The following is a 25,667-nucleotide window of genomic DNA, read 5'->3' on the forward strand; positions in this document are numbered from 1 at the left end:
TCTCCTTCCTGTCCCTTTCCATCCAATCCTTCTTCACGGGTTAAGAGAGAATTTACTTAGTAACATCCTCAATAAAGAAAGGGGTTGCAGGGAACTGAAAAATTCAATACAGTGAGAAGAGAAGACTCAATTTGCATAAAGATTAGTTTTCTCTTCATGGACGTTGGCTTCCACCGAAAGGAAATCACAACGACATATTGAACAACATTTGAAGGGATAATTTCAAAGAATTTTATCCTCGTTATCTGATGGTTTTAATTTTATTACCTGCAAAAAGTTTGACTTCATCTGTTAAATTTTTTAATTTGAAATTGAAAAATTTCTTATTCAATATTAACTTTGGTTTATATAGTTAGTTATTCCCTTTCATAAACATAAAATTCAATAAAATTGATAGTTTATTGTTTGTTCTGGAGCAAAGTTTGGTTTTTCTATATTTTACCTGATCTCGGGAAAGCAATTTGTAACGTGCTGTCAAGCAGTGCTAGGCCACGTGGATAATAACCTCGTGCTTCGGTTTCTAGAAGTTTCGCATTTGGACCAATGTTAACCATCTACTGTTATAGTTGATTTGTATTTCTTCTTCGACTGGAACTTTTAAAGATTCTTCCAATAACTAGACTAATTTTTATTTCAAAGCATCTTATAGTTTTTAGTTTATTTTCCTGTGAAACTAAAGAAAGTCTATTCAAAATAAAAAATAAAAAAACGAGGAGGCATTTCATCGTATATGAACGTTTCCAATCGATTTATTTTCCAATTAAATTATAATCGTTACGTTTCAAGTTTATGATTAGTCGAGCGCTGCTGGCGGCAGCTATGCTTTTTAGATTTTAATTTCAGCAGTCAAATCGTTTCAGTCAGTCAGTCAGTTTTTCTGGTACCTCTTCTACTACTCACTTTTGATGCTGCTTCGGGCGATTTCTTTATTAATATGAAAATGTGCCTGGTGAAGTGTGAAATAGGAACGGTTTATCAAATTAATCTTTGTGCGTGGGTTAAGAAAAAAAAAAACAGTGGAGTTTGAGTAGGCATTGACTCGCGCGGACGTCAAAAATTTTCGCTCCGTGAAAGTCTTTCCAACTGAGGAAGAAAAAAGTTTGAAAAGTTCAGAATTTCAGGAATTGTTGTTCAAACAATGATAAACAAGTTTGTAAAAGATTGTGACGCGATACGAGTTAACTGTGATGAGCTATCCGCAATTGAATGTGTGATTTTTTTCGCATTTCATCGATATATCGTGAACGGTGTATAGGTGGATTATTAGTACTAACTTGATCGCATTGTCACACAATGAGAATAACATATAGAAAGTATGTGTCCTCGACAAAGTTGTTGCTTATTTTATAACAAATATCTTTGCAAAAAGTTGAAAGAAAGGTCAGAAAACTATGAACTGCTGCATTGTGTGACGATGCGATCAAGTGAGTGCGATTAATTATATTAGCCCATACACCGTTCACGATATATCGATGAAATGCAAAAAAAATCACTCATTCCATTGCGGATAGCTCATCACAGTCAACTCGTATCGCTTCACAATTTTTTACAAACTTGTTTATCATTGTTTGAACAACAATTCCTGAAATTCTGAGCTTTCTAACATACTGGAAACATATTTTAGAGCACAAAGAGTGAAAGTATGTCGATTTTTCATACATTTTGCTGAAAATCTCCATACAAATTTCAAGTCCTTTGCGCCAGCTCGTGCTTCTTCCAAATGACCTGAAACTTTCAGAAAGTCATTTTTTCACCTAAAGGCACCAATCTAAGGGGTGCCGCGTGGAATATAAAGATTTTTTATGGGCCAGTCTAATCTGCATATTGAATCAACATACATTCATTTTGAATGCATGTATCAATATCATTTATACAGACATTGTATAGTAAAGGACTTAGTACAGAACCCTGTGTTAACCCATGAAAACTGTCACGAATAGTTTTAACTTAATTTAAAAAAAAAATCATACGTTTGAAAGATAAGAGAGAAAATAAAAAAGATGTCATCTGACATGGTATTCCAAAGTTGTTTATCTTGTTACACAAAATATCAATTAACACAGCATCGTATGCTTCTTTTATATAAAAAAATACTGAAGCTAGTTCTTGTTTCATTTCAAAAGCAATTTGGATGTCAGTTGCTAGTAAAACTTGTCAATCTCTTGTACTACGCGATTGCCTATAGCCATATTGAGTTGGTGATAAGAAATTTTTGCTTTCAAATACGCACTCCAGACGAAATTGTATCATTTTTTCAAAAGTTTTTCTGCAACAAGAAATCAGTCCGATAGGTCGATATGAATCAGGGTGGTTAGGATTTTTACCTGGTTTAATGATTGCCACAATTTTTATATTTTTCCAAGAATCTGGGATTGTGTTTGTTCTAAAAATCCAATTGAACGATTGAATGAGAAGCAGTTTCGCTGATGTAGGTAAGTTTTTAATCATAGAAAATTTGATTTCATCTAATCCAGGTGATGAATTATAACACGCACCCAATGCATGTTCCAATTCCATTACGGAAAAATCATCAGCTAGATTTCTAAAAATATCAGTGTTTTGATCAAAGTTAGGATTTTCAAGTCAAAAATTTTTTGCATCAAATCGATGCTTTTTTGTAGTTTCTGTACTGATCTGAAAAAAATTTAAATGAAAATGAAATATATATTCTTGTGTTCAATTTTGATTAAGTTTCTCAGAAAAATGGTTGAAAAAAATTGGTAAAAAAAACTAGGTTAGTATAGCCAATGGTAGTGTCGTATATCCAAGGGCAGAACAAATATTTCCGAACACAGCACGAAGATCTTCATTGCCCAGATATGGTACTCCAGTGATCCAGATCGAATTTTTTGGTGTACTACATCGAAAATTGTAGCTCGTTGTAAACCGATTGAATGTTCTTTTGAAGATTGTTGACGTTTGTCGCAAGGTTGCCGAAATAAATTCTGTGTTTTTGAGAAAAAAAAATTCTGACTTTCTGTGATTTTACCCAAAAATTCTGTGATGGATTTCTGTGATGCTATTCCCTTGAATTTTATAGAAAATTCATGATAACTTGTGTCTTTTTCACATTTTAGTTGGATAAAATAAATAACCATTACCAATCTTATCATACTTTTCTTATTCATAGTAAGAAATCCTAATTTCATTCTGTCATAAAAAAAATTACACGCAGCGAAAAGATTTTTTATTTCAAAGGAAAGTGCCGCAAAAACAAAGGATTTTTTCCTTTGATTTTGGGATAAATAAAAATTCCTTTGGTTCAAATGAATTTTTCTTTTGAAAAATCTTTGAATCAAAATTCTAATCCTTTGAAACAAAAAACAGTTTCATTTGATACAAAGTTGTTTTCGTTTGCTACAATGTAACATAGATTTAGATTTAAAAGCTTTCATTCATTGAACTCTTTCCCATTTATTCCAATTGGAAGAAATATTTTCATTTGTTCCGAAGTTCCTATTAGGAATTTTAAATAATGATAAGAAAAATATAAAATTTTAATTCTTTTTTAATCACGAACTTAAAAAAAACACTTGTTCACTATATAGATAATTGAATGGTCCGATCCTAAATTTCGGTGACAAAGTTTACCAGTCTGGCGTAGAGGCATTTCTTCGTGAGCTGACTTCCTGAAGCAAGTCTCGTTGCTGGCTTTCCTCGCTATCCGACTGGTGGTTGCCGCTGAAGATCGGGCCGAAGATAAACTAACCGCTGAATTTCGGGTGGAATCAGCAGTGGTCCTGTAACAATGCAAGCGCTTATAGAAATTCTTAACGATTCCCTTTTTTATTAACGGGTACACTTACCATTCTTCATCCTGAATTCTCCTTAGCTAACTCTGATTAACTGGTTTAGATTTTCAACACAACCTACCAAACTCAATTCTATTTTTCTGTTTTATTCATCTTGCTCAATCCAAAATTACTCTAAGTTTGAAGTTTTTATTTAAAGAAATTATTCCTTTCGTTCGAAAGCATTTTTCTTTGGTTAAAAGGAAATTTACTTTGTTTCAAAAGAAATATGCAATGGAAAAAATGTCTTTTAAATCAAAGAATTTCTTTAAAATCAAAGTCCAAAATTATTCGATTCAAAAAATTTATTCTTTCTTTCAAAAATTATTTATTTGAATCAAAACCATAATTCATTGATTCAAAGAAAACAAGAGTTTGGTTCAAAAAAAAGAATTTTTTGATTCAAAGTCAGTTTTGTTTTGTATCAAAATCCAAGTTTTCTCTGCGTGTATAACTTCGAAAATCCATTCAAAATTCAAAAATTCTGTGAAATTTGTGAAAATTTCAAAATTCTGTGTTCTGTGACACAGCTTCTGTGATGAAAATTTGCTCAAAATTATGTGAAATTACAGATTTTTCTGTGATTGCGGCAACCTTTGTCGTCGGTTTATCGTGCAGTCATTTTAAGGTCAGGAAGTTGCGTTTCCAAGCCTTCAATTCTCTGTCGTGACTCACCAGTACTACGATTGATTTGTTCTCCGATTCCAATACGAATTCTTTCTGTGTCGGCAGCCAACATTTTGCGCATCTTAATCCACAAATCCTTAAGTGATGTAACTTCCTCTTCATCTCTCGGAAGAACCAAATCGTCTTTGGACCGTTTGAGCACGTTTGAGTGTCGGTCTGGCGGTTAAGTTTGATATCGCTGGGTGAAAATGCGTTCGTTAATCTTGTGCTCTTTTGTTTTGACATCGTGTTTGTAAACAAATTTGATACCAATTGAGCACAAAACAGTCGATGAAATGTTGTGGTCTGTTTAGAGGATCGCGATTTCTAATGTTTCTGAAGGGGGTTCCACGAATTAAAGTTTTTTTTATCAATATTTTCAGGAACATATTTTTGTACTTTTTCTTTAGTGAAAGTTCGAAGGACTTATACAATAACGTCCGCGCATCGAAAATAAATCAAGAATTCACTTTTAAGAAGTAACGATCGATTTTGCTACGAGCACGTTTTTCGCACCTTATGATACATAACTTTTCAGAAACAATGACTGAATTTAAATGCTACAACATGACGAAAATGTCATTTCTAATGCTCACCTCTTAGTGTGATCTTATCCGGTAGTATCCTAGAATTGTGCGTCAAATAAGCAATACTCCGGAAACGCCCTTTGATGGTGGTTTGTTTTTTTTTTATTTTATCAGTGAATCACCGAAGTGGTATTTTTTTAAAAATAGTATTGCAATGAATGTCAAGCGGACGTTTCCTTCCAGTTTTGTTCTCTTAATCTGCTTAAGGTCCATGAACCCTGAGTAAGTAGCAAACTAAGGGGACCTAACCCCCTATTATCTAAATACTCGGAGCCTTCGAACTTTATCTCCTCAAAAACCACAATGAAACTGTCATTTTAAGAGGCTTAAAGGTCTGACCTCTCCTATAACGACTCAATGTCCTAGCTCTACGAGCAGTGACTTTCATGAGCCTCTCTACTTCGAGGGTATTCACCGGCAGCGAAATACCACTTTTTAACGAAATCCACTTGGTCTCATCTTATCCCCGCAGCTTTTAAGTAGGAAACATAACAACCGAGTAACGTGGCGTACCCATAAGAGCCACTACGTATGTAGGTTGTTTCACTCTACGTAGGTTCATCATCAGGGATCATTCTACACCGTTCGCGGTTTCTGCGAAAGGGGGACTTCAGCCATTGCCGCTCTACTGCATGAGACGTGACTTTTGTAGCTAAGCCGATCGTAGACCATCACATTACGTGTTGGGACTGGATGTCGCATGGTCCATTTGGTCCAATTGATCTTGTTTGTGCTGAGATCAGGTTGGTGATCAGAACCATCTTGATTTTGTGGTTAACCAACCGTGGGCTCTTAGAGCGTTTCTTCCGCGAATACCACCAGTTTATCTCCTATTGTACCTCAAAAACTAAAACGTACCTGGTATTCCGCAGGACCAGACCAAATATCGAACTAAGAGGAACACCTACTGAATACTCCATTCCATCATCATTCCCTGGCTAGTCAGGCGGTGGATGCGAAGGATGAACCACGAGCTCGCGCACCTCTAAATACGGCGAACCCAGTATCCAGAAAGTGGTGGAGGCTGGCCGGATACGCTGGGCAGGACATGTTGCGAGAAAGCCGGACGACTTTCCTGCAAAACGGGTGTTCACTACGCATACGGTAGGAACGAGAAGAGCAGTGGCGCAACGAGCGAGTGGACCAAGTGGATCTTGATATGGCGAATGTTATTTTTTTTACTGGGTACCTCAACCGCCCTGGCCTTTGAAGCGTTCATCCTCGGCCGGGTTTTCATCATCTAATAAATATCTAGCACGGTTTTGAAGATCCGTTTAGCTCCTTAGGATATCTAAATGAGTTCTTTCCTAGGAACGGAAATGTAAATTAAGATCCCAAGCAACCAAAAGTCTCATATATACTTAAACTCGTGCCTCCAAAGTTTGAATTTCGCTGAACAAAGATTTCAAAGGGAATTGGTACCGAATTTTCTCGAATGTTCTCGAACATGAAAGTTACAAAAGGTTCCTCAAATAGCCTTCTATGGACTTGAAGTTCTAAAAAATTCCTCAAATAGCTTTTTTTGTGACATGTCAATCGCATCCACACAGTAGGGGGAAGTCGTCTATGGCCGGACATCTCCTATGGCCGGACAACATAGATTTTTCGAAAACACAATATCCTAATAATGTTTAACGCCATGAAAATAAAGTGAATTGTAGCCTGATATGGTGTTAGAAATATGGTAATCCAATCTGACAAGGTAAACCAATGATAGGCATCTGAAGCTTTCGCCTAAACTTTGCATTTGTATTGTGGTAAGTTGAACTGCACATGAACGACATCGTTGATTGGTTATCTTTCGACTACAGTAGATATAAGATAATAAAACGGAAGTTCAAACGAAATATTAGGAAAATTTAAAAAAAATGCGATTTGTCTATGACCGGACACCAAGTTGTTGTCTATGACCGAACAAAAAATAGTAAAAATTATAGATGATTTCAACTTGAAACTTACATTTTTCCATCTCTATAACACCCTCAAATGGTTAGCAGAAGATAAGGATTCAATAACGAAACTATTTTGGTCCCTTGCTGTCCGGTCATAGACAATTTTTCTCTAGTTTTTTCGAAACAAATAATTCATTCTGGTTTGTCAAAAAAACTTTTATGACTGGCTTCATGGAACGTTCAGTATTGGAAAACACATACTCACAAGACCTGTGCAAGTGATTTCAGTCATTTTGATACGTTTTTGTGCCATTGGTGACAACTTTGGTCAAGTAATTCGTAGTGTCCGGCCATAGACAACACTTTTGGAAATGAGTGAAAACTAACATGAAATGATTTCTCTTACCACATGAATATGTTGTAAATTAATTTTTTTCTAATATAGTTAAGTGATCATAATATTGATACTCTGCAAATCAGTAGAGGAACCAATATTTACAAAAATATATTTTTGAAGTTATTACTTAAAAACCTTAAGTGTCCGGTAGTAGACGACTTTCCCCTATAAAAGTTATAAATTAGGTCTCAAAAAGCCTTCTGTGAACTTCAAGTTCCAAGAAGTTCCTCAAAAAGCCTTCAATGAACTTCAAATTCCAGGAAGTTCCTCAAATTGCCTTTTTTGTGACATGTCAATCACATTCACACAGTATAAAAGTTACAAATTAGGTCTCAATTAGCCTTCTGTGAACTTCAAGTTCCAAGAAGTTCCTCAAATAGCTTTCTGTGAACTTCATGTTCCAAGAAGTTTCTCAAATAGCCTTTTTTGTGACATGTCAATCGCATCCACACAGTATAAAAGTTACAAATTAGGTCTCAAATAGCCTTCTGTAAACTTCAAGTTCCAAGAAATTCCTCAAATAGCCTTTTTTGAGACATGTCCGCCAATTCATGAATATGAAATGTGTACGAACATCACAAAAGGACATATAATATATAAATCATTTTTTGGAGCTTGGAACTTGTCGAAATGTATAATTTATTTTGAAACTTCAACTCAGAACAACTTAGAGCTAACTTGCAAATGATTGTTTTTGAAAAGAGTAAATATTTTGACTTTATAAAGTTTCGTCCAATTACTTACCACTAATTTATAACACATAGAAAGTCAGTTGAAGCAATTTATTAATTAAATATCAAGATAAACTCGAGGAGCTCGAGGAGCTGGAGCAGCTGCATCGTTCCCAAGAAACACGAAAGTTCTATCAGAAACTCAACGCATCCCGCAAAGGCTTCGTGCCGCAAGCCGAAATGTGCCGGGATAAGGACGGGGGTATCCTGACGGACAATCGTGAGGTGATCAAAAGGTGGAAGCAGCACTTCGATGAACACCTGAACGGCGCACATGCAGGAGATCAAGACGGTGGGGGAAGGTACATCGCCGGCGTAGCCAACGACGAAGACGAGCCACTCCCAACGATGAGTGAAGTTAAGGAAGCCATTCGCCAGCTGAATAGAAACAAGTCGGCTGGGAAGGATGGCATCGCAGCTGAACTCATCAAAATGGGCCCTGACAGGTTGGCCAATTGCCTACACCGGTTGATAATCCGGATCTGGGACATAGAACAGCTACCGGAGGAGTGGAAGGAGGGGGTAATATGCCCCATCTACAAGAAGGGCGACAAATTGGACTGTGAGAACTACCGAGCGATCACTGTCCTCAATGCCGCCTACAAAGTGTTGTCCCGAATCTTACTCCGCCGCCTAACGCCACAAGCAAACAGATTCGTGGGAAGTCATCAGGCCGGCTTCATGGAGGGACGGTCTACGACGGACCAGATATTCACATTACGGCAAATCCTCCAAAAATGCCGTGAACACCAGGTCCCTACGCACCATCTATTCATCGACTTCAAAGCCGCATACGACACGATCGACCGTAACGAGCTATGGAAAATCATGGACGAGAACGGCTTTTCCGGGAAGCTGATCAGACTGATCAAGGCGACGATGGATGGAACGCAGTGCTGTGTGCGGATTTCGGGTGAATTGTCGAGTTCATTCGAATCGCGCAGGGGGCATCGACAAGGTGATGGTCTATCCTGCATGATGTTCAACGTGGCGCTAGAAAGTGTTATTCGACGAACGGAGGGCGAAATGCGGGGCACGATTTTCAACAGATCCAGTCAACTTATCTGCTTAGCCGATGACATTGATATAGTCGGCAGATCATCTGCGGCGGTGGAGGAGATCTACCGCAAACTGAAACGCGAAGCAGGAAAGATTGGGTTGATGATTAATACGTCCAAGACGAAGTACATGCTGGCCTGCGGATCCGAGACCGACCGAACCCGCTTGTCCAGTAATAACAAGGTCACGATCGACGGCGACGAGCTGGAGATAGTCGAAGACTTTGTCTATCTCGGCTCACTGGGGACCGCAGACAATGACACCAGCCGTGAGATCCGGAGGCGAATTATCAGCGGAAGTCGTGCCTACTATGGACTCCACAAGCAACTGCGGTCGAGAAGACTTAGCCCTCGCACAAAGTGTAACCTGTATACGACGCTTATTAGACCGGTTGTTCTCTACGGGCACGAGACATGGATATTGCTCGAGGAGGACCTGCGTACACTCGGAGTATTCGAGCTACGAGTGTTAAGAACCATCTTTGGCGGCGTACAGGAGAACGGAGTGTGGAGGCGAAGGATGAACCACGAGCTCGCGCGACTCTACGGCGAACCCAGTATCCAGAAGGTGGTGAAGGCTGGCCGGATACGCTGGGCTGGACATGTTGCGAGAATGCCGGACGACTGTCCTGCAAAACAGGTGTTCGCTACGAATCCGGTAGGAACAAGACGAGCGGGGGCGCAACGAGCGAGGTGGTTAGACCAAGTGGAGCGTGATCTGGCGAACGTGGGGTGCCCGAGAAATTGGAGAACGGTTGCTATGAACCGAGTGAATTTTAGAAATTATGTTCGTCAAGTTATGTCGTAAGACGGAATACTATGAAAATAAAATAAATAAATCAAGATAAACTCAAGAATTTGTATCATTTTATGCTTAACAGTTATAAACATGGAATTCCATTTTTTGAACTGATATTATTTTAACCGATGATTGATTTATATGCCATTTCATAATGTTTGTTAGCAGCGTCTCCAATTCTCATATTCACAACAGGGAAATCTAGCCCAGCTAGTGGCCAACGGGAAGAAGCCGGCATCCCATCGGAGGTTCCACATTTAAAACGGTCGGCGGTGATGCCGTCAAGTATTGTATTGACAATGTGAAAAATAAGTGAATATTTTGTTTAATTGAAGATTTTTTTTAAATATAAATAAAGTTTTATTGCACTCCTTGAAAATGTAAATTTTTCATTGTATAAACCATGAAATCGTACGGTTAAAATTATATTTTTGTACCGTCAATTAACTTTGATTTTCATCTTCGCTAAAACGATCGAAATAAACGTATTTTCATGGTTTTATTGTGAAAAACTGGAAGCTGATTCAACCATGAACTTTATATTTTTGGGCTTTCCAATGTATGGAAAAATCGCCATTTTTTCATGGTCACGCTGCATAACAATACCCCTTTTTCATGGTTGTTTTCGTCAAAACGATGAAACCTATGGTCGTAAACTATGAAGTTAAATGGGTATTCACGGTATTGTAGACCATAAAAATCATCGTGTCAACCATACAATTCATGGTAAAGTGAAAGTGAACTTCATGGTTTTTTCACCGTACATTTCTATGCGGGCGTACAGCTTGGAAACGGAAAATTGCACTCTTTTTCACAGGACAAACCGATCTGAGGAATTTTGCCATCCATGGTTGTAGGTATTGATGAATAATGTCCCTTCACCTTTTTGGATTATGAAATCTTAAGACTTAAAACTGTGGGTTGGTGGTTTTAGCATTTGTAAGCCATCATATTCTTGAAAGATGTACACCTTAGTGTTAAGTAGATCAGATCCCTTCATGAAGTTTTACTGATGAGTGTATTCGTTTTTTAAACAGCCAAAACTTTCACTTTTTTGCAGCAATTTGTGTCGAGCTTAGAGCAAATTTCCACTAACATTTCGGTTTTGTGTATCTTTGTTAGGTACTGCGGCTACATCGACGCCAAGCGCGTCGGCCTAGTGACGTCGATCGAGCGCATCGTCGAGTACGTATTCATGCAGGCATTGGCTTATCCCAACATCGAATCCGAAGATGAAGAGATGAGCTGCAATCTGGTGAAATCGCAACTGCTGCCCGGATTGCGCTCGTTTTGCAGCGCCCTGCGCGTCTGCGAGCAGGTCTGCAATCATTTTAACGTGTTTGATGATGGGAAGACAATCGTCTGCCGGGTGGACACTTTGGCCGAGGTGCGGGAGATGTCCAAAAGCGCCACGGTATGCGCGGAGTTGGAGGAACGCGTGGGAAACTGGATCAAGGGCATCGCGAAGATTCTGATGGAAAGCGAACAGCTGAGGAGAGAGAACGATTCAAGTGGACCGCAGGACGAGCTAGAGTACTGGAAGCGTCGCGGGGCTCAGTTCTCGCAACTGCTGTCCCATCTACAGGAACGCGAAGTTCAATGGACGTTGTATTGTTTGTCGCAAGCGGGCTCAAAGGTGTTGAAGCAATGGAAGGAAACTGATAAAAAGATCACATTCTGCTACAACGAGGCGCGAGACAACTCCAAGTTTATCCAGGCGATGGAGGCCTGCTGTCATTCGCTTTACCTGGATGATCCGGTCAACATGAAGGAGTCCATCGTTAGTCTGCTCCAGACGGTGCGTCTGATCTACAGTGTATCGCAATTCTACAACACCTCTGAGCGTACGTCCACTCTGATGGTGAAGATCACCAATCAGATGATTGAAACTTGCAAGTCCTACATCACATCACGCGGCAAGGAAACGATCTGGACCCAGGATCGGGATCTGGTTCGCACCAAGCTGACTAACTGTTTGAAACTGAATCACATTTACAGAGAAACATATCGAGCGGTCAAATCGCAACCTTTTCTACCGGATCAAATTCCGTTCGCATTTTCGGAAAACTACGTTTTCGGAAAGTTTGACACCTTCTGCGATCGGTTGTCAAAAATTATTTCGATGTTCAACCTGATTGACGACTACAACCACCTGTTCGAGCGTCGCTTGGAAGGACTTTTGCTAGGCGAATCCCTAGAAGACGCCATCAACACCTTCGACGAGGCACGCGTCGAAATCATTATGAAAAAATATGACTACCTGGATCATCGTAACTCAGAGTTCAACAACGACTTTCAAGTGTTTATGCAGAAAACTGACACCCTAAGGGAAACGATCGCTTCCATGATCGAACACAACTTCGACAGTGTCTGGGAAACCCCTCAAGGAATTCGGTTCCTGGTTCGGTTCGAGAAAGTGAGCGAAAAAATCCCTCTGAGTACGATGGACGAAAAATACCAGCGAGTGTCGAAGTACTGTGAGAAGGAGATCGATCGGATCCTGAAACTGTTCCGCAAACAGAGGGACGATCCTCCCCTGCCACGTAACTTCCCCCCGATTGCCGGTCGCATCAAGTGGTGCCGCTCGCTGGAAAGCCACCTCACGGAGCTGGTCACAACTGTAACCACCCATCCGGTTCTGGCCGCACTTCCGTCCACCAAGGACATCGAGAATCGGTACAGCTCGGCCAAGGTCATACTGGCCGAGTACGAACAGGAGATGGTGCAAATTTGGCTCAGCCAGGATGTGGGCGTGGCCGATGCGTGTCTCGTGCAGCCGATCCTGGCGCTGCAGGGTGATCGGTTGGTGGTCAACCTGCACCCGACCATTCCGTTGCTGATTCGGGAGAGCAAGTGTATGGCGAAGATGAAGATCGATATACCGATCGTGGCGGCGACGTTGCTGTGCAAGCAGAATCACTTCAACACCATACAGGATTCGATTAACGTGAGTAAAATGGCTTTAAAAATGTAATACAAACAAATAACATGGCACAAGTCCAGTTCATATTGGTTTTTAAAAATCTCACGCTTCTAATTTAAAAGTTCAAAATTTAAATAGATTTTTACGAGAAAGGCAAGCTGCTGTTCTTCACAGCAATTTGAGTAGAAGAAACATATTTTTTTGTGTTTGTCATTCTTATCAACATCAAGAAATTCTTAAATCTACATTGAAGTTATAATTTTCTCAATAAATTATTGTAGTTATTTAATTATTTTAAGTTTATACTAAAATGATTTCAAGAATAAAATTTAAGACTTCATAAATTTTGTCAAAAATTAACTTGCATGAGCTGGATAGGTTGTCTTTGCACTAGAAGTTTAACTGAATCTTTAGATTTCAATCAAAGATATTATTTGCTAAACAGTTGTTGATTAGATGAACTTTTGAAACTAACGTGTGGGATTTATGCTTTTGAAACATCCTTTCAGAGTCTTATCAAAATGTTTCTCAATACCATCAAGAAGGTAAAGCTGGAGGTGCGCCCTCTTCTGCTACCGCAGCTGGTCCGTCTGACGGCCATGCTCAAACCGGGCCTGAAGCACATTAACGTAAGTCGTTTGATCAATTTTTTATATTTCTAATTCAATGGTAATAAGTTGCTTTAAACATTTATAATGTCGCTTAACTCTTCCCTCAGTGGACCAGCCTGAAGTGGATGGAGTTCTATGACAATTGTAAGGAAGCCATCGAAACGTTCGATGTGTTGGTTGCTCGAGTTCACGACATCTACTCGAACCGAATTCTTCATGTGCTAACGTCGATGCAGGATATCCAGCTGCAATCGCTCCCGCCGGACGACGAAATGTGGACGGTGGACGATTTCCTGGACAACACGGAAGAAACCTGCCGCATGGCGGCTATCGAGCTGAATCGAAAAAGTCAAATGGTGGAGGAAGCCGTCGAGGAAGTACTGGACCTGGTACATCGAGCTTCGCAGGTGTTCAAACGTATGGTGGGGGCAGAAAACGATTTCTTCGTCGACGAAGACAAGAAACCGTCGGAGAAATCGACCCCGACTCCGGAAGCCGAGAACGACGATGGCAATGGCCAACAGCAGGACTGGAGCATCCTTTGGTCCTGCTTCGAAAATCCATTGCAGCTTCTTTCTCACCACGGTGGAGGTTTGCCGAAAGGGATGCAAGATATGGTGTTTAATGCGGTATCGGAAATGCGCCGATACTACAGCCGGAAGGTGATCGATGTCCTCATCCGCGTCACCCGCACTTCGTTGGACTGCTTGAGGCGGCGGTTCTCCGAAGGTGAGGGTGAAGAGATGCCACGAAAGCCTATCTTCATCCTACAATCCCTACTAATGATACCAAATGTGACGATCCGGCCGAACCTGGAGGAGTTGCAGGAAGCTTTGACGATTGCCGGTAAGCAGATCACTGGCGTCTCGAAGGGCGTGGCCCAGTGGAACACCGGCAAGGAAATTGACGAAAAGCCAAGGCCTTCGGCAGCAGCTCTTGCTTCGGCGGCTACAGCTGCCAAACTGGCCAAGGCCAATGCGGCTGCCCTGGATAGCAAATCGCGGCGTCGCAAAATGTACCGGTTGCAGTCCGAGGAAAAGCCCCGGATAGTACACATGACCAAGAGCTTCTACAGCTACGTCATGGATAACAAGGAGGTCGTCAAAACCCTCTCTCTGCTCTCAAGCTGTATTCGTAACATGAAACCGGAGCTGCAAAGCTTCATCAACAAGTGGAAACCGTACCACTTCCTGTGGAAGAACGATAAAACCATCCGGCAGCTGCTCGAGAACTCGCTACTGGACTTTGAGAGTACTCTGCGCCACTTGGTTGATCTCGATTCCAACCTGCTGGTCGAGCCCGATATGCAATTCTTCGGTCAAAGCATTGCTTTGTCTACCGAAAAACTCAAATTCGGTTTGACTATCGAAATCAAGTGTAAGTAACCTTCTATCTTCTATGGGATTATCACTCCGAAATATTCTATTTTGATCGTTCAATTCTCTTCCCCATTTCAGCATGCATTCACAAGCTCGGGCAGGCGATGAAGAAGAAGTACAAACGGGAGATGGATTACGTCTATGCGGTGATCAACGAGATGGATCGCAAACTGGATCGACAGATCCGCGATCTGGACGATGTCCGTACCATCATGGACACCCTGTGCAAAATCCGTGAGCAAGAGGTCGACATGGAGCTCAAAATCGAGCCCATCGAGGAGGCCTTCAACATGATGCACAAGTACGAAATCCCCGTGGACCGAGAGCAGATGGACCAGGTGGACAATCTGCGCTACACTTGGGTTCGGCTGCAGTCGCGTGCCAAGGAGGTGCACTGCAGGCTGCTTGAGATGCAACCGGATTTCCAAAGCGATCTGCGCTCCAACCTGGAGAAGTTCAAGCAGGACAAGATCGACTACGTCACCGAGTACCGGGCGGCCGGGCCGATGCAACCCGGCCTCACGCCCCGGGAAGCGTCCGACAAGTTGTTGCTCTTCCAGGTGAGTATTGTTTTGGTTTGGAAGGGGTCCAATGTCAAAATCGGGGTTTGGAAAAAAAACGTGTTAAAGAAATCGTGCTGAGACCTTAGATCAGAGAACAGAGATAAAGGACTCACAGGCCTCATGTGTAATGAGCCAAATGTCAAGTCTTAATACACATACTCTTTTTCTTGTTGACACAAGGCTTGATCTCTCCGTTTGTGACGTGAAATTCGGCCTCTCATCATAAAGACTCGGGGTCAAAAATACAAACCTCTCCTCCTGGAAACTCAGAGCCTGACATCTCCTCAAAAGACTTTAAGTTCGTCGTGTGCCGATCGAGTGCAGCTTATCTTAGACTCGCGCTTGGACAGCACACAGATGGTTGTTTTTCAGACCTGAGATCTCAGTGCTTAGTTCAATGTCTTATGTCTCGGGTGTTAGCTGTTATATCTGAAGCTTTAGTGCTTATCCCACCTACAACTTTTAAAAAATGATCAAATTTTGAAAAACGTTCAAAAGTTTCAAAAGATTTTTCCATTTTTTTTACAATATAAACAGATTTTCAAAAAGTTGTCAACATTTTACTGAACTTCATAAGTTTTAACAAATGTCCAAAAAAAAAAATCGATATATTAACAAATAACTAAAAAAAGTACAAAAATTACCAATTTAAACAAATATTAACCAATTTATACAATTTTGTTCAAGATTGTTCATGGTTTTCACGAATTTTTAATTGCTTTTAAATTATAAGGTATGTAGGTTTATAACATTAAAAAAAAATAAATAAAATTTAACAAATTTATTCAAATGAAATTTTTACAAATATTTTCTAATTCTCATAGGTTTTTTCAATTTCGTATAAATTTTTACAATTTTATTTTCTAATTCTTATAGGTTTTTTCAATTTTTTTACAATTTTTTTTAAATTTTAACAAATTTTTATAACAGTTATAAAGCCCAACGAATACATAATGTTTTATACTGATGCAATTTCTCTCAAACTTAACAATTTTAAAAAAATTAAAAATCAAATTTCAAGTTTTTACAACATTTTAAAGAATTAAAATTCATCAATTTTTCTCATATCTACAAGTTTACAAATTTTTAAAAACTTTACGAAAGTTTACGAATTTCTTCAAATATTTTTTTTAATTGATGTGTTTCATAACAGCTTTGAATTTTTTTATGAAATGTTAACGATCTTCAACAAATTATGCTCAATACAGACGAATATTAGAAAATGAAAAAAAAAATAGTGAACATTGAAAGGTTTAAAAAGATTTGACAATGATAGAAATTTGAACAAAAACTTGTTTTTTTTTTTAAATTCCAACAAAATTAAACAAATGCTCGTTTTTACAAATTGGCAAATAACAAACTATCAGAAATTCCAATCAATTCAAACATTTTTTTTTCTCCAAAAATTTGAAAGTTTGACAAGTTTTAATAAATCCTTACCAATTGGTAAAAAAAATTATAAATTGCTACAAATTGTCACAAATATCACGAATTTTCAAAAATGTTTTATACTTTTCACTATTTTTTAAAACCTTTCACAATTACAAATTCAAACAAATTTTTGCATTATGATACAGATTTCCAAAAATTTCTAACATGTTTTAATAACTTAATAAAAACTAAATTTATATTTATTTTCCAAGTTTTAACAAATTTCCATATTTTTTCAATTTTTTCTAAATTGTAAAGAGTTTTAACAAATGATTTTTAACTAGAATAAATCAGATTATTCAATTATGATTAACATTTTTATTCAAATTTTACCATAAATTCAACAATTATGGTTTTCCATTTTCTCAAATTTGAATAACATAACTATATTTTTTCAATTTTTGCAGTATTCAAAAATATATTTTCATGTTTTAAAGTTTTTATGAATATTCATTAAATTTTTTAGATTTTTTTATAGCCCGTGGCGTAGAGAATAACCTTCATGGCTTCTAAGCCAATGGTCATGAGATCGAGTTAGTTATTTAATAAAAGTCATCAACCCTGAAAGTCTCTTAAAATAAAGAAAAAAAAAATAAAAAAATAAAAGTCATGAGGAAAAGCACTTAAAACTCTTTTTTCAAATCAAAACGCATCAGTCAATTTTAAATCATATTTTAAGTTCCAAAACCATCGTTCATTTCGATGAAATTTCCCCTACCTATGAATTAGTGAAAATTGGTGAAAATTTTGACAAAGTTTTACAATCATGATTTTGACAAATTTTTATTATCATATTATTCAATATTTTTCTGATTCCTTTTTTCAAAATTTATATTATTTTGACAAATTTTGCAGTGTTTTAATAAACTTCACAAAATTTTGGCCGAATCCAAAAAATGTTAATTATTTTTGTGAATTTGGAAGTTTTTGACAAAATTTTACAGTGTTTCCAAATTTTCAAAATTTTCAATAAATGCTTAGAATTTTGTTTTATTTATGTTTAGTTTTAACAAATATTTTCAATGTTTTTAAAATTAATTAAAAAAATTCAAATTTTCTTTAACTTCCAAATATTTTGACAAACTATGCCCAAAAGAGACAATCTTCGATAAAATTCGAATAATTTGTAAAAAAAGAAAAATTTACAAATCTTTTTAATTTTATTGGTGGAAGATTAAATTTTTAACTTCCACAAATGAAAATACAATGACAAATTATGTCAAATTTTTAAACATTTTAATTTTTTGAATTTTTGTAAATGAAATAAGAAATATATTTTATGACCTTCCGTTGCTTTATGGATAGTTTTTATGAGCTTTCATTTTTTTTTATGATTTTCACCGCTTCTCATTGAAAAATGTTGAAAAAACAGCGAATTTTCGCGTGAAGAACCCGCTTGATCGTGTGAAATTAAACGAGAATTTCGTTCCTCGAATGCTTATGAAAAATGCGCGATTTGTTTAAACGCGGTTTTTGCAAATAACTTGGAGTCAGAATGATAAAAATTAACAAAAAATAACAAAAAGCACTGATTTATTTTTATTAAATTATAACTAATGTTTTAAAAACAAGGCAAAATAATGACACAAATATAATCAAACTATGATTAAAAGTTGGCTTCCAAATGACAAAAATTTGAAATAACTATGACAAAATTATGACAAACGGAAAAGTGACAGAACTTTGCATAAAATTCGACAAATTTATATTGTCAAATACTTGTCCTTATTTTAGATCTGTCAGGGTTTTGCATCTTTTTTTTTTAATTTTGTAATATTTTTTATCACATTTGTCATAGTATACTAAAGCATTTTTTTGGTAATTTTTCCATATTTTTCTCACAATTTTATTATATTTGTCATATGTTGGCATAAGTTTCTAGCCAAAATATGACAAATATAACAACATTGTGTTTTGAAAAAATTGCCAAAAAATGCCTTAGTATACTATGACAAATGTGATAAAAAATATCACAAAATTTTGAAAAAAAAAATACAAAAACCTGGCAGATCTAAAATCAGGACAAGTGTTAGACAAAAAATTTACAGATGTGACATAACAATAACAAAAAAATTTCAATAAAATCACAAAAATCTGAATAACATATAAATGATAAAATAATTAAAATTTTTTGAAAAAGTTGGTAAAAATATGGTAAAAATTTGACATTTAAATGATAAAAGTATGATAAACGTGCTCGAAAATGACAAAGTTCGGGCAACAATATGACAAAATACTTAACAAAAATATGAAAAAAATCTGAAAAAAAAAATGAAAAATGTTTTACAAATATTTTATATCGTTATAAAAACAAGACAAAATTATGACAAAAATATGAACAAAACTGTGGCAAAAATATGAGAAAACTACGATTAAAATTTTACTATCAAATGATAAAATTCTTTCACAAAAATGCCTTAGTATACTATGACAATGCCTAAGTATATTATGAGAAATTTTGAAAAAATGCAAAAACCTGACTGATCTAAATACGGACAAATATTTTAAATTTTTTTACAAATATGACATAATAATAACAAAAAAATTACAAAAAATCACAACAATCTGAATAATATATGATAAAATTATTAAAAATTTATGACAAAGTTGGTAAAATTATAGTTGAAATTTGACATTAAAATGACAAAAGCATGACATGCGTGCCAGAATATGAAAAGGTCTGACAAAACTATGACAAAATAATGACAAAAATCTGACAAAATTATGAAAAATAGGATTAAAGCATAAAAAAAATCTGATAAAAATATGTCAAAAAAATAACAAAATGATAACAAATACGACAGTAGAAGAAGAAATATTTAACAAAAATATGACAAAAATCCGAAAAGAAATTATGAAAAACAAAAATATGAAACGACTATAATAAAATAAAGACAGTACTTTGAAAATTTTTCGAAAATCAAATCATAAAATTTTTACAGAACTTTAACAAAAATACGACAAATGAAAAAATGACAAAATTTTTACAAAAATGTATAATAATATGACAAAAATCTGACAGAACTATAACAATGTTTTGTACCTTTTTTGTCATAATTTTGTTATATGTTCATCATATTTTTATCTTAAGAGGAGAAATCACCGTGAATTTGTTTTATGAAATGAATTTGCGGCTTTATCGGTGAGGGTTAAAGAGTTGAAATGAAAGACGGATAGAAGATCAGTAGAAAATTCTAAGGTGGTGAAAAGAGCGAAGAGCATTTGAAATTGAAGCTTGACCACATGCTAAATTCTTTGTCCCACATCAATTAACTGTATTGAAGAAGTAGTACCCAATAGAGAAGGCACTACATTTTTCGATACAGTTAATTCTGGATGGTTCGACCGCCATGTGAGTGTGCACATGTGCCGAACGGACAGTCCGTTCGGCACATGTGCACACTCACATGGCGGTCGAACCATCCAGAATTAACTGTATCGAAAAATGTAGTGCCTTCTCTATTGGGTACTACTTCTTCAATACAGTTAATTGATGTGGGACAAAGAATTTAGCATGTGGTCAAGCTTCAATTTCAAATGCTCTTCGCTCTTTTCACCACCTTAGAATTTTCTACTGATCTTCTATCCGTCTTTCATTTCAACTCTTTAACCCTCACCGATAAAGCCGCAAATTCATTTCATATTTTTATCATAATTTGTCATATTTTAGTCACTTTTGTCATATTTTTATCACATTGTAATATTTTCTAGTATTGTCAGATGTCTGTAATTATATAAATATAAATATTATCATATTTGTCATATTTTTAGTTATCATAGTTGTCATATTTTTTTATCATATTTGTCATATTTTTTTTATCATATTTGTCATTTTTTTTAAATTTTTTATTATTTTTTTAATTATTATTTTTTAAACGAACACAAACACATATAGGATCTCAATGAAACTTGATGTCTCCTCGAAGAGATTCCTTTTCCCTATCTCTAAGCGCACATCTCTCGAGGATATGATGGCTAGCACCTTACAAATGCTAAATCCAGAAACCCACAGGAAGTGTTCTATGTATGCCGTGACCGGGATTCGATCTCATGCCCGCTGGCTTAGAAGATTTGAAGGCTATCCTCTACACCACGAGCTTGCAGCTCCATAGTGTTTAAAAGGTTATTTTCCGCGTTTTGTCAGAATTTTAATTTTTTGTCTAGATTTTTTTTTGTAAAATTTCGGCCATCTGTCATATTTTTATTTTTTTTATATAAATTTAAGTCATGGTTTTGTCATTTTTTTTTGTTGGATTTATCAAGTTTTTGCCGTATTTTTATCATATTTTCGTCAAATTTTTCCATTTTTTTGTCTTTTATCATATTTGTAATATTTTTCATATATTTTTGTCAGAGTTTCGTAATTTGTTTTGTCATAATATTGTCATATTTTAGCCATATTTTTTTATAACTTTGTTATATTTTTGTCATTGTTTTGTTAGATTTTTTTTCATGAGATTTTCATCCATTTACAATATTTAAACATTTGAGCGGATGCCTCATTTTGGATTTTAAAAAGGTGTACCAAAGAGTCAGACAGCGAAATTCGACTTCTAATAATTGAGTCCTTTCTCCCTATATCCATATTGCAGGTGTTTCATGCGATTTTCAGTGATTGAAAGCATTTTGAAGTTAGACGGAAGCCACCCCATCTTGGATTTCAAAATGGCGTCAAAAATCTTTTTTTTTCCGGAGCTCCCACAAGGTTCTGGAATCGTGCATTCATGTCTTGAAAATTGCCTGCGGTCTTAATTGTGTTCACTGTTCTAGATTTTTTACGCGGTTTTTCGGAATAAACGAGGGTTTTACGCGGTTTTTTTTCGAAATTAAAGCGGATGGTTTTTTGCCCGGTTCGCTTCGCACTCAAAGTGTTTGTACCCTCAGTTCTTAGGTCCAAGATCTCAAGTCTTATGTCTGACTCAGATCTCAGTGCTTAGTCCAATGTCTTATGTCTCGGATCTCAGCTCTTATTTCTGAAGCTTCCGTAGTTTTTCATTATTAATTTTCATTAGCTTTTATTTTTTAAATATGATTTTCATATATTGTTCATGTTTTCAGAAATTTTCATGAGTTTTCATAAGTTTCCATGTTTCCGTAAATTTGCAAATTTTTTTACTGTCGTTAAAGTGTTTAATATTTAAAATGACCCACAATATTTCTCTCTGATACTGTGTGAATCAGCGAAACCCGTGCAGCGCAGCGTTGCGAAAACCTACAAAAAAGCCGTAAAAAAGATCGTACAAAAAATCGTGTCAAGAGGACGATGTTAGTGTAGTTGTAGAAAAAACTGTACTGAAAGTTTCCCCTTTTTCTCACCCGCAGAACCGATTCGATGGAATGTGGAGAAAGCTCCAGACCTATCAGAGTGGCGAGGAGTTGTTTGGTTTGCCTCAATCAGACTACCCTGAACTTGGCCAGATCAAGAAGGAGCTGAACTTGCTACAGAAGTTGTACAAGCTTTACAACGATGTCATTGATCGGGTCAGCAGCTACTATGATATTCCGTGGAGCGACGTCGACATCGAAGAGATCAACAACGAACTGATGGAGTTCCAGAATCGCTGCCGTAAGCTACCGAAGGGGCTGAAGGAGTGGCCCGCCTTTTACGCACTCAAACGGACAATTGATGACTTCAATGACATGTGTCCATTGCTCGAGCTCATGGCAAACAGAGCGATGAAACCACGTCATTGGCAGAGAATCATGGAGGTAACAAAGTACACCTTCGAGTTTGATAGCGAAGGCTTTACGCTGAAGCACATTCTGGAAGCACCCTTGCTTAAGCACAAAGAGGACATCGAGGATATTTGTATTTCGGCAATGAAAGAAAAGGACATAGAAGCGAAACTGAAACAAGTTACCAACGAATGGTCAGCACATGAGCTGAGCTTTATGACATTCAACAACCGGGGTGAATTGCTACTGCGGGGCGATACGACTGCAGAAACCATCGGCCAGTTGGAGGACAGCCTGATGGTGTTGAGTTCCCTGCTGTCGAATCGTTATAACGCACCATTCCGCAAGCAGATCCAGCAGTGGGTCTATGATTTATCTAACTCGAACGACATCTTGGAGCGATGGCTTCTGGTACAGAACATGTGGGTATATCTGGAGGCCGTATTTGTCGGTGGCGACATTGCGAAGCAGCTTCCGAAGGAGGCTAAACGGTTCTCTAAGATCGATAAGTCATGGCAGAAGATAATGCAACGTGCCCACGAGACCCCTGGTGTGGTCGCCTGTTGTGTTGGTGATGATTTGTTGAAGCAGCTGCTGCCACATTTGCAGGAGCAGCTAGAGCTGTGCCAGAAGTCCCTCAGTGGGTACTTGGAGAAGAAACGGATGATGTTCCCGAGGTTCTTCTTCGTATCGGATCCGGCTTTGCTGGAAATTCTCGGACAAGCGTCCGACTCACACACGATCCAGAATCACCTGCTGTCGATCTTCGACAATACGCGCTACGTGAAGTTCCACGACATCGAGTACAACAAGATGATGGCGATCATTTCCTCCGAAGGCGAGACGATACCGTTGGACCGGGCCATTCGGGCGGAAGGTTCCGTCGAGACGTGGCTAACTTCGTTGCTACAGTCGATGCAGCAGTCACTTCATGCCATCATTCGTCAGGCGTACCATTTGATGAATGATCCCAACTTTACCTTGTTGTCATTCCTGGAGAAACTACCTGCGCAGGTCGGTTTGCTGGGTATTCAAATGATCTGGACCCGGGACGCGGAGATGGCACTGATGCAGGCCCGCCATGAGAAGAAAGTGATGTCCGAAACGAATAATAAGTTCTTGGAGCTGTTGAACACTTTGATCGATCAGACCACGAGGGATCTGACGAAGATCGAGCGGACCAAGTTTGAGACATTGATCACAATTCACGTACATCAGCGAGATATTTTCGATATCATGTGCCGTATGAACATTCGATCGGTGAACGATTTCGAGTGGTTGAAACAGTGTAGATTCTACTTCAAGGAAGATATCGACAAAACCTGGATCAATATAACTGATGTGACTTTTATCTACCAGAATGAGTACTTGGGATGTACGGATAGGTTGGTGATCACCCCGCTGACAGATCGATGCTACATAACGTTGGCACAGGCACTCGCCCTCAGTATGGGTGGAAGTCCTTGCGGGCCTGCTGGAACGGGAAAAACCGAAACAGTCAAAGATATGGGAAAGACGTTGGCCAAGTATGTGGTCGTATTCAATTGTTCCGATCAGATGGACTACCGAGGTTTGGGTCGAATCTACAAGGGACTGGCCCAGTCCGGATCGTGGGGCTGTTTCGATGAGTTCAATCGTATTGAGTTGCCGGTGTTGTCGGTTGCCGCTCAACAGGTAGCCGTCATTTTGACGGCACGCAAAGAGAAAAAGAAACGATTCATCTTCACCGATGGTGATGACATTGAGATGAACATGGAATTCGGTGTGTTTATTACCATGAATCCCGGCTATGCCGGACGTAAAGAGTTACCGGAAAATCTGAAGATTCAATTCCGTACAGTGGCCATGATGGTCCCCGACAGACAGATCATTATCCGCGTCAAGTTAGCTTCGTGTGGTTTCTTGGAGAACATAACTCTGGCGCGTAAGTTCTACACCCTGTACAAACTTTGCGAAGAACAGCTAACGAAACAGGTTCATTATGACTTCGGTCTACGCAACATTCTCTCTGTCTTAAGGACGCTAGGAGCGGCTAAGCGTGTCAACAACAAAGACAGCGAAAGCACCATCGTAATGCGTGTGCTACGTGACATGAACCTTTCCAAATTGATAGACGAAGATGAGCCCCTATTTATGTCCCTAGTATCGGATTTGTTCCCCAATCAAACGCTAGAGAAAACAAGCTACGGTGAGCTCGAGGGAGCCATCGCCAACCAGGTGGAACAAGCCGGGCTCATCTCGCATCCACCCTGGATACTGAAACTAATTCAGCTCTACGAAACGCAGCAAGTTCGCCATGGAATAATGACTCTGGGTCCTCCGGGAGCCGGAAAAACGTGTTGTATTCGTATTCTGATGAAGTCCCTCACCGATATCGGGCTGCTGCACAAGGAGATGCGCATGAATCCGAAAGCCATTACGGCGGCGCAGATGTTTGGCCGACTGGACGTGGCCACCAACGATTGGACCGACGGAATTTTCTCCGCCCTTTGGAGGAAGACGCTCAAGGCGAAGAAGGGTGAAAATACCTGGCTGGTCCTCGATGGACCCGTCGACAGTATCTGGATCGAGAACCTAAACTCAGTACTCGATGACAACAAGACGCTAACCCTTGCCAACGGCGATCGACTGCCGATGGCCCCGACCTGTAAGATCATATTCGAACCTCACAACATCGATAACGCATCACCGGCAACCGTTTCCCGTAACGGGATGGTCTACATGAGTTCGTCCGGATTGGATTGGAAGCCCAGTAAGTGGAAAACCCACCACCATGGTTGTTTGTCAGAGTTCAACGCCGAACGCCACAGAAGAGCGAATGAACGGGAAGCGGAAGCGAAATTCATGTGAACCTTATGCATGGGTAATTTGACCATTATTTAGACACGCTTAGAGAGGAGGAAGCAATGGCCGTTGCTTCCTGGTGAGGTGTTCCTGTTTGGGAGCTGTTTTCCTATGGTAACGAAGTGGGCTTAGTAGGGTTGTAGGTTCACATAAATTAGGATCATCTTCGTTGCCTAGGATTGCAATTACCAATGGAAATATCTACCGTTGCAGTGGATTGTATTCTCAACATCGACCTTCACCCTTAATTGAGCAAAATACGGTAATCCTCGATACAATTTGGGTAATAAATCATCCAGAGTAAAAGACGTGACATTGA

General features: G+C 38.3%; 1 protein-coding gene across 1 annotated transcript in view; it reads left to right on the forward strand.

The window, feature by feature from the left end:
- LOC129753646 (dynein axonemal heavy chain 5-like) overlaps positions 1–25,377 on the forward strand; it is a 62,529-nt gene extending 37,152 nt beyond the window's left edge. Inside the window, exons 5-9 of the mRNA XM_055749481.1 lie at positions 11,044–12,868; positions 13,354–13,473; positions 13,563–14,832; positions 14,913–15,394; positions 22,151–25,377. Of these exons, the coding sequence (XP_055605456.1) occupies positions 11,044–12,868; positions 13,354–13,473; positions 13,563–14,832; positions 14,913–15,394; positions 22,151–25,354 (6,901 nt within the window). The 3' untranslated portion in view covers positions 25,355–25,377. The remainder of the gene's footprint in view (positions 1–11,043; positions 12,869–13,353; positions 13,474–13,562; positions 14,833–14,912; positions 15,395–22,150) is intronic.
- The last annotated feature ends 290 nt before the right edge of the window (positions 25,378–25,667 follow it).

Source organism: Uranotaenia lowii, chromosome 3, assembly GCF_029784155.1.
Source record: "Uranotaenia lowii strain MFRU-FL chromosome 3, ASM2978415v1, whole genome shotgun sequence".
NCBI lineage: Eukaryota > Metazoa > Arthropoda > Insecta > Diptera > Culicidae > Uranotaenia > Uranotaenia lowii.